This window comes from Drosophila nasuta, chromosome 3 (genome assembly GCF_023558535.2).
Source record: "Drosophila nasuta strain 15112-1781.00 chromosome 3, ASM2355853v1, whole genome shotgun sequence".
NCBI classification, from domain to species: domain Eukaryota; kingdom Metazoa; phylum Arthropoda; class Insecta; order Diptera; family Drosophilidae; genus Drosophila; species Drosophila nasuta.
In genome coordinates, this window is record NC_083457.1 from 10,521,975 (window position 1) to 10,532,217 (window position 10,243).

Below are 10,243 nucleotides of genomic sequence, written 5' to 3' on the forward strand. Positions count from 1 at the left end.
GAGGGGAGAGACAGCGAAACCGTTGCGATCTCTGTTCCCAGCGGTAACCCGAGAGCTTTGGTATGTCAAAGTGTCTTCTCTGTCGGCTCCTCTGGAGAAGATGATGTTGCCGCTGCCGCTATTGCTGCTGCTGCTGTTGCGGCTGCTGCGCTTGACTGCATTGTGATGTCAATGTCAAGGCTTGACTTGTTGCCTTTGTGGTTGTGACAATCACGACGTTGTCTCTGCTTTTGTTGGCCTACTCATTTTGGCCAAGCTTGCCAATATATCTTTTTTTATACCCGCTATCTATAGGGTAGAAGGGTATTAAAACTTTGTGCCTCAAGGAAATGTATTCAACAGACAGAGGGAGGCATCTTTGACCCCATAAAGTATAGATACTTTTGATCGGCGTTAACATCCAAGTCGTTATAGCCATGTCCGTCTGACTCCGAAAAGGAGTTAAAATACATACAACTAACTACAGTATTTATGATAACTGAAAGTTTGATTCTGATCAGAAAAAAATTGTAGAAGTTATTAAAGAAATTCCTTTGTATGGGCAGAAACGTTAACTTTCTAGTGGTCTTAGTTGCTTTAAACTGGTATATTCTGGCCTTTATGGTATATTTTGATTGTAGTACTATATTAAAATACCAAACATAGCCTTAGGTCCATTTTTGTATTTTAACTGTATATTACCTTGGTATATTTTAGGAATAATCCCACAGTGTATTGCTATTATTCAAAATGGATAACGGACATCTCACAGTCGATCAGTTTTCTTACTTGTTTGTTTTTTCTTTTGCTCTTCATGTGGTAATTGATAACCTTGGCAATCGAGTGATGTACTTTGCGGCAGGATTAGATACACTGAGAGCATTCTTGATTGCGGTTTACAGTTTGCCATATCAAGTAGCCGCCTGTTTAACCAAAAATATGCGCATAAAATGGCTTCGAAATGCAGCAAAGGAAAAGTGCTGCTCGACTGTGGAAAAGTCAAACGAAAAGCATCCTCCACACACATATGCTTGCTGCATAATTACACTTTTATTAACATGCAACAAGGAGAAGCCAACTGAAAAATTGCCCCAGCTGTGGCGTCGTCCTCCTCTCCTCCACCACCTTCTATCTCTCTCTCTCTCTCGCTCTTCTCGTTGCTGCCTTGCTTCCGCTGCTAACGGCAACAACTGCCAAAACCCAAACTGCTGATGCTTCTGCTCCATTTCTATTGTGTATGTGTGTGCAGATGTGTGTGTGCAGATGTGTGTGTGTGTGTGTGTGTGTACGTGCCTTGACTGTTGAATGCAAACAGGTGCCGCGCCAGCCTGCCACTTGTCCCCACGTCCCCCTCCCCCCTTTGCCAGCTCTCACTGTGCGCTGCATCCGTCGCATCGCATCACATGGCAGTCACATCCTTTAGAGACACTTGAGGCGCACTCGGCTTAAATGAAGTGCACACGCCGTCATGCACATCAAAGCGAGCCGACAGAGCCGCCGACGAGGCAGCTAATTAGACACGCCTCCATTGGCATCGCCGCCCGTAATTAACATTAACTGTTACCCACACACACAAACACACTCACTCACACACACCCAAACACACACTCACTTTCATATGCTACCAAAAACTGTGTTTGGTTTTGGCTTTGTTTCGTTTTTGTTTGTGTCTCTTTAATAATATCCGCTGGGTGTTGGTTTTTACGCTTTGCTGCACACCCAAAAAATACACAAAAATAATGAAAATAAAACTATAAAGTGCTCATAAAATCATCAACAATAAAACTAAAAACAAAATATATATATGTATGTGCATATGTGTATATAAAGATAATTACAGTTTCAGAGCATACCGAAGTTTGTGGCTTTAATCGTTATTTTTGATAGTCAATTAAGGAAGTAATTGAAAAAGATTCATTTTTATAAAGTGGCGTAAGTACAAACTTGTAGATTCAACAAGTTTTTTTTTTGCAAACAACATTTGAATAATTTGAGAGCAAAAAATATTAAATTTAATTATATTCATATGAATATGGGTAATTCTCTGGCGAAAATGTCGCGTGCGAAACTATTTAAGGTGAAAAAACATTTATCTCATAGCTTTTGAGAAACAGTTTAATTATAGCTAAGATTGGTTTTTGAATTATTGTTCTGTTTTCAAATAATTGAACAAATTGAACGAATCGAACAAATTTATTTATCTTATTGTAAAAAAGAATAACTTCCCAAAATTAATCTTATATCTAAATATAGCGCAAATCCAGAACTATAAGAATAACCTTTACTTACATATTTTTTAATTTATTTCAGCTTATGTTATGTCACTGTAAATAGTGTCGCACGCAAAATCTTTTGTTAAATAATTACGCATATTTTACGTTTTAATTTTAATATATGAATTATTATCTATGCAATAAAAATCTAATTTAAATTAAAACAAATTTAACAATTAATATTTAAAAAAATTATAGAATGTATAAATTGAGAAATTAAGTTTCATTCCCAGCATGACAAAATGCAACACTCTTAATTATTTATGTATAATTAAGATATTTCTCATGTAATAACAAAAAGCTTACCTCATATAGCTGCAATGTCTATGACGGTTTGACGGCTGACTAAATTTCCAAACGAGTCAGTATGAATATGAATAGATATGATATCATGGTATTTGAGATATACATATGTATATGCAATTTGTCCAGTCAGAATAATAAAGGTAAATTAGTAGTTAGTTTTTCCGCACCTTTTTGATATTTTGTTGTTTTATAAGTGCATGTTATATAACTCGGGCAACGATATTATTCAGTCTTTAACATATTCAAAATTTCACCATCGGCACGATACAGGTGCGGGGTTTAATTTTCTTTAGTCTTCTGGTTCAAACTGAAAAACTACGACTTAAGGAAATTAACGTGGGAACCCAAATAAAATCAGCTCCAATTTCGTAAATTATGTTGTATTAAAGTTTAAAGTTTATAGCTATTTTCCGCTATTTAGATTCTGCTTACCACTTACCATTCAACTGTGACTAAGTTATTATTCTGAAAAAAAGTATACACCAATGTTTTAAAGCTTGTTCGTCTAACGAATTTTAATAATACTAACGCACAAAATAAAAATGTTTATTGGGTAATTTTGTTACACATATCGAACTATACTTTAATAACGCACAATATCATTTGCGGACTTTTATCACGGCTACAATCTAAACATAGTGTAAGCTAAACGTACGTATAAAATAACATAAAAAAACACTTTTAGGGGGACCACAGACCAACATATGTAGATGCATAAAACCACGCTTAACACGCTAGTTATTAGAGATATACATACATATCTTATATATAAATACAGAGATATATATATGTAGTTTATAAGGTGTGAAGTCTAGAGATATATCGTTAAGCCAAGCAATCAACTATCGACATGGCTATAAAAACGCTCGCTCCTTCGTATCCTCCTGCGGCGATTCCTCTGTATGGGTTGAGTAAACTCCTTGATTAACGTAGAGCTGCAACGGCGATAAAGTCGCAGATGGCGGTGGAGGTGGCGTCAGATCCAGCGGCGTCGTCGACGCACTTGACGGTGTCGTAGGCGTCGTTGTCGAGCTAAAACTAGAGCTGCTCGAACGTGCCGATAATGATTGGGCCGAGCGCGTTCTTCGCAACGGTTCCGAGGCACCGCCGCTTGTGCAGCTGCTGGGATCGCCGTAGCTGTGCATACGACCCACAGCCTTGAGTGTGGTGCGATACGGTTGCTGTTGATCCTGTGCCGCCTGATTGTAGTACGATCGACGCAGTATGCAGCAAGTGGCCACAAATGGCACCGTAAGTATGCCACAAATGCCCAGCACAATGATCAGCAGCACATCGAGACCCTCCGATCGCCAAAAGTTAAGAGTATTCGCATGTGATTTCAGGAAATCAGCTCCACCAGTCTCCAAGATAAACTCAATATGATTGAGTGCCTTGGCCGATGCCTCCAAATTCTCGATATTCAAACGTGTCTTCAGCTTGGCCAATTCCTCTGCATAGCTGCTGTTAAGCGTTAGTTGTCGTATACCATGCAGCAGTGCATCGTACGCAATGGCCTCATAGCCCACAGTCAGCGAGGCGCCTCTGTGTTGCAAGCGCTTAGCTAGCACCACCTGCTCGGCCAATATGGGTATGGCAAGTATGGGCGTATTGCCCGCAATCGATTCCCAAACGCTTAGCTGACCGCAGCTGCTAATAAACACCTTGACCTGCGGATGAGCTGAAAAAGCAAACAGAGAATATTAAAACACGCTCGTATAGCTGGCCAAGAGCACTCACCTAATATGGCTTGCTGTGGCCACCAGCTGCTGATCATAATGTTCTCCGGCAGCGGTTGCACAAACTGCTCCGCTTCCCACTTAAGCAAGAAGTGAAACTCCTTAAGATGCGCGAAAACGTCCAGCAAAATGGTCAGTTTATCACTGGGCAGCTGCGCTGTCTGCACTTCGGCACCTAGACTCATGTAAATGACGCCACCAGGCGCCGATTCAATAAAGGAACGTACATGCTGCAAGCAGATTATAATTAGTAACAAGAAACGGAAGAAATACTATTATATCAATAGTTACATTTGGCACTGTTAGCTCTGTTGGCTCCAGGAGATGCAGTCCGCCCACTTCGAGCATGTTGGGCAAATAGGCACGAGGATAATCCATGGCCGGATGTGAATTGATCAATGCTAGACTAAGATTCTTGCTCAGCTCGCGATAATTGGGCAACTCCTGCACCAGTAGTTCAAAGTGATTAGAGTAAACAGACTGTTGTGAGATCAGGTGGAAAAAACTGAAAGCAAAAACTAATGTTATGCAAAATAGTTGCTGAGTATTGAGGTAAAGGCTGCTCACTTGTAGGTCAGACGCTCGAATGTGCTCATCAGCGTGTTGGCAATGCGTTGACGTGTATTCATGCGCTCCGTGAAGGGCAGAAAGTTGCTGGGATCCAGTGACGAGGATTGCGGATTGCCAAACATATTATTAAGCCAAGAGTTGGCACCGGTGGGACTGATAGCCACAGTGGGCACGCCATAGTAATAGGCCAAGCTAAAAACGAGACACATTATAATATCAACTAAGAAGTTATTTCTAGGAGCATACTTACCCTAATAGCGCTTCACTTAGAAACAAATCCACAATGAGTAAATCAAACTTTTCGCCGCTCGTCAGCAGTTTACGCACTTGAGCATCCGAGAGCAACAGATCCACATTTGTGGTGCCCGCATAGATCATACGCGTGAAGCGTTCCATCACGCTCTGGGCATGCATCTGTTCCGCCTCGAAGCTCATGCCCATGTCCAGCCAGTTCTGCTTCAAATCTGGATCTCCGATGCGAATCTCTCGTATGTTCTCCAACGCTGGTTCACCATTATCATCAGCATCGTCGACAGCATGAGGACTGATGAGTGTCACTGAATGATTCTGTGGTCCGGCCACCAGCTGCTGTAGCAAGCGACGGCCAAAGAGATAATGTGATCGCCAGACGCTGGGAAACACGGCCAGGATGTTGGCGCCTGCTGCATGGCTGCAGAGCAGCCAAAACAATAACAGCTGCAGCAGACGCATCTCTTCGAGCAGTGCAATGAACCACACACGGATGAGTTCTTATGTGTGTGTGGGAGTGCTTGCTTGTGTGTGTGTCCTCGACTGTTCCAAGCTTGTTTTGCCTTATCCGGTTTGCACAGCCTCTTCTTCTTCCCCTGCGACACTATTATTATTATCTGTTGCTGTGGCTGTTGTTGCTGCTGCTGGCGCTGCAACTTGCCTTCATTTTCACACCGCTTGGCTTCCGCACTTTAGATCTTACACAATCCTACATTGCGTTTTGCACACTGCGATAATTAATGCAAATTAGTTTAATATCACGAAATCTGGTGTGCAAAGTGCGCAACGAAAGTGAAAAGAACACCGCAACAACAATAGAAATACGTTTCTGCCAGGGCTACATAGACCATGGCCCGCGTTCACAAGTGAATGCTCAGCGTCGTTCGTCATCGATAGCATTCGCGACTAGTAACAAATCGATAAATTCAGCCTAAAATTCAAATTACCCTCAACGATGTTAAAATCGTTTCAAATCTATTTCATAATTATTAATAATTAAAACAAAATTTATAAACTATTAAAATCCAAACAAACCTAATTAAATTTGTATTTGTGGATAATTAAGTTATTTTTAACATTGCAGGAAAAAAATTTCTAACATTCAAATGCTGCGTTTGCGCACCTGGCAAATCTTATCGTGTTTTATCGCAGCCTATCGATATTATTGCAATTTTTTGCTTTCGCAATCAATTCTTATCTGCGGTAGTTACAACAAAAATAAATATAAACAAATGCAGACTGAAGCAAATTAACATCAATTTAAATGCAATTGTGCTAAAGCGGACTACAATAGGTACTCGAATTATTTTATTCTCAACTAGACAACAGATGTTGCATGTTGGCAACCGGCAGACAACAACAAATACATACAGCATTTCTTTCATTCATTTGGCGTATTGCCAAAAACTTGCAGCATTGAACTGCATTAGACGGCAAAAAAATTCAGCCAGCCAGCTGAGCTACAACGACAACGACAACTACAACACCTGGTCGCAACTTATCGCCGTCGCAATCGCGGACCCTCAGCCCTAAGTACACAACAAGCAATATAAAGTCGAATTATCGTTCAGACAGCTGACGAATTCAGTGGATAAACGTGTGCACATAAAACACAACAAGTATACGACAATTGAACAATTACGTAAGACGCAATTCCAGACGATGCCTGAAGAAACATGTGAGTTTTTTGCTGGCTTTCATTGTTTTTCATCAATTACCCATAACTGAAATATTACAGCTGTTGCCAATATCGATGTGGACAAACCGCTGTTCGACGTCAAGACATTTACCGGACGCTTTCAGTACTATGCCTGGATGACGGATCCACGCACTGTGCTCCTGTCTAGCGATCGTCTGCTGCAGGCTAAGCAAATGGTGGACAAGTATCGTGCTGGAGAACCCGCCAAGGATTTGAAACCCTCTGAAGTTCACTACAACATGAAGCTATATAACTCGGCATTTCATCCCGATACGGGGGAATTGCAAAACTTTGCCGGTCGCATGAGTTTTCAGGCAAGTCGCGTGACTAATCGCACATCATTCTTGGCAAGCGTTCTAATTTGTATATTCTATTGTGTGTAGGTGCCCGGTGGCATGTTAATCACTGGTGGCATGCTGGCCTTTTATCGCACCGTGCCCGCTGTGGTGCTGTGGCAGTTCCTCAATCAATCCTTCAATGCGGTCGTTAACTACACCAACCGTAATGCCAACTCCCCCACCAGTGTGAAGCAGTTGGGCGTCGCCTATGTGTCAGCCACCACCTCGGCATTGATTGCCGCCATTGGTTGCAAGAACTATTGGTCCAAAAAGGCCACACCCATACTGCAACGTTATGTACCCTTTGCAGCGGTGGCAGCCGCCAACTGTGTCAACATTCCCTTGATGCGTCAGAACGAAATCCTTCACGGTATTGAGGTAAAGAATGCCGATGGCGAGGTTGTGGGTCAGAGTCGATTGGCCGCTGTTAAGGGCATCAGTGAGGTGATCTTCTCGAGAATCACGATGGCTGCACCCGGCATGCTGGTGTTGCCGATTATTATGCAGCGGCTGGAAAAGTTGCCGGCCTACAAACGCATCAAGTGGATCAATGCGCCATTCCAAACGCTTCTGGTGGGCTGCTTGTAAGTGGCGTCTAGCGTATTAATCAATATGCTCTACTAATTGTTGATTTCGTATCGATTTCAGCCTGTGCTTTATGGTGCCCACAGCTTGCGCCATATTCCCGCAACAATGTGGCCTGGATACCTCAACAATGCGCACTTTCGAGCCGGAACTCTACGAGGATATGGTCAAGCGTACAAATGGCGCTGTGCCCAAGCGCGTCTACTTCAACAAAGGTCTATAAGTAAGGTACTCAAATGGAAGTGGATCTTAGACAATAATGTGCTAGTTGTTGCTTGTCGTCGTCTTAGGCATTTACAAAGAATAGGCGCAACGTGTTCGTTTTGTTCCTTAACTCATCTCAGTAGACGTTAGTTATTAAGCCTAAAAGTATCTCACAATTTCAGTGTTTTCTGTCTTGTTTTATGTGTTTTATATGTCATTAGAAATTCAGCACACATTGTGTGCTATCAAAAGTTCAGAGCTACGGCTACAACGTTCAAGTTGTAATTAATTCGTTTTTGGTTTTTATGTAAAACTGTGCTACATATGTATATCTGATATTCAAATGTGTTTATATACTCACGATGAACAAAAATGCTCTAGATACAGTTTAAATTTGATTTATAGAACTGCCAGTTACAATATGTTTGAGGCTTTACTTTTGATATTTCAAAAAATTGTGATTCTTTTTAAGTTCTTGTCCAAGTGGAGATTAAAACCACATCCAGTCTTTGTCATTAATATGTTTTATGTTTTAGATCAAATTTGTATTGTAATGTTCACTAATAAATACAAAAATACGAAAGTTGAAAATAAAAACTATGAAAATGTTTAGTAGCATTTAAATTGAAAACTTCAGATGTGTGTTGCGGGTTTATAAACGGTTTTATTAGGTATATTGTTTTGTATCTTGTATATGTATATGTATACATATATATGTATATATAATCATTTATATATATATCGTAATTAGCAAATCTTTGCGGAGTTTCTTCATTGGATTGTGTTGTAAAATTTACAAAATGTGCAAAACACAACTAGTTAGAATTATAATTATAATTATTATGTTCTTGGTTAAGTACGAGGAGACTTTATGTATTGTTTTTTGTTTTATTGTTCGACTATTAATCGGTAATTTTTACTCATAGTTTGTGCTCTTGTACTATACTACAACAAATGGTTTCGGTTGCTCTTATTTTCTCTTCGTTTCATTTCGTTTGTTTTTTGGACATTTTCAAGGTACAATTTGAATTGATTTTCTTTTTTCTTTATTCCATATATTTAAGTTTTTCGTTTTGTTTTTTTTTAATTTATTTTTCACTTTTAATTTTTGTTAAAATGTTGGCACTGTCGCAAAATTCTAAACATTGATGAAAAAATTCAACACTCAGATATACAATATACAATATGTAAAATTGTGTGTGTGTTACTTAAGTTTAAAAACGCACTCCCGCTCAGCTGCCACGCCCCCAAAATGCAGTGGGGCGACTTTATAACAAATGCGCTGCCAAGCAGCTAATTTCGTTTCCGTATATTTTCACATGTAAAATGTCTGAATGGAAAATGCAATTTTCAATTTCCAAATTCCTTTTCATACACTTCAATTTTCAACTCGTTTCGCGCACAATAATCAGCAAACATTTATTAATTCTTTTGTTATTTAAGTTTTATAATCGTGAATTATTTACTTTTCAAAATGGTCAACACACAAGTTATTCGTATTCGTATGTTCCGCAATGAAGGGACTTTATAAGGTTTATTTAATTCTTGCCATTATTATTTTTTGTTTCTTACTGACTGAGGCATTTAACAATTTAATGGCTTTGATTGCAAACATTTAAATGACTTATTTAAATTAGCATTTCATTGGGCTCAGAATCCGTAGGGTTTTAGGCAAATCGTGTGCGCTTACAATGAAGGAACTCGTTCCGTTTTAGCTGCCTTGTTTTTCTTAATTGTTTTTATCAATATCAATAACGTTGTCCACACATTTTGTGATTTAAAAACATCAGACTGTTTTGTAATAAACCTTGCAATGAATCTGTTAGTTGGGAATTGCTTATAAATCCAGCATTAATAAGACAAGTTTGGATCGGGGGCTGTCAAATATTACACGAGCTCCTTAACATCGAGATTATTAACTTGTTTTTTCTAACAAATTTGTAATATACTCTGAATTTGGTTTTATTTGGTATTCATAACACCAAGTTTAAATACAAATTATATCAGCGCGGTTGACGGCTGACAAAAACTTGCAGAGCTGTTGATAACAACAAGCGCGTCATACGTGGCGTATGCGTTACCTATGTCAAATTCCTGAACTTACCATCACAAGTTTATCGAATGTACTGCACTGTGATCATCTGACTCCTCATCTGTGATCACCTTCTCCTCCACTATAAAATCTGTACAAACATTATCAAATTCAACTCCCGATTTGTTATTCCATCTCTTGATCTTCCATAGTCAAATGTTCTTAGTCTCTTCGAGCCAAGTCTCTGCTTTGCCAAGCTCGACGCCTTGCCG

At 39.7% G+C, this 10,243-nt stretch overlaps 2 protein-coding genes across 3 annotated transcripts; one reads left to right on the forward strand and one right to left on the reverse strand.

The window, feature by feature from the left end:
• Nucleotides 1-3,071: 3,071 nt before the first annotated feature.
• On the reverse strand, nucleotides 3,072-5,935 carry LOC132788645 (UDP-glucosyltransferase 2). The gene is made up of 5 exons (XM_060796150.1): nucleotides 5,115-5,935; nucleotides 4,862-5,056; nucleotides 4,586-4,799; nucleotides 4,296-4,524; nucleotides 3,072-4,236 (listed from the first exon to the last, which is right to left on the reverse strand). Exons 1-5 carry the CDS (start codon nucleotides 5,573-5,575, stop codon nucleotides 3,413-3,415), a joined length of 1,923 nt encoding a protein of 640 aa, XP_060652133.1. The 5' UTR covers nucleotides 5,576-5,935; the 3' UTR covers nucleotides 3,072-3,412.
• Nucleotides 5,936-6,299: 364 nt separating this feature from the next.
• On the forward strand, nucleotides 6,300-8,547 carry LOC132788647 (sideroflexin-2). 2 transcript variants are annotated; one of them, XM_060796154.1, is made up of 5 exons: nucleotides 6,301-6,407; nucleotides 6,528-6,791; nucleotides 6,852-7,126; nucleotides 7,196-7,734; nucleotides 7,799-8,547. In XM_060796154.1, exons 2-5 carry the CDS (start codon nucleotides 6,776-6,778, stop codon nucleotides 7,956-7,958), a joined length of 990 nt encoding a protein of 329 aa, XP_060652137.1. In that variant the 5' UTR covers nucleotides 6,301-6,407; nucleotides 6,528-6,775; the 3' UTR covers nucleotides 7,959-8,547. The 2 variants fall into 2 exon arrangements, with proteins under 2 accessions (XP_060652136.1, XP_060652137.1); XM_060796153.1 differs by having other exon boundaries at nucleotides 6,300-6,791.
• The last annotated feature ends 1,696 nt before the right edge of the window (nucleotides 8,548-10,243 follow it).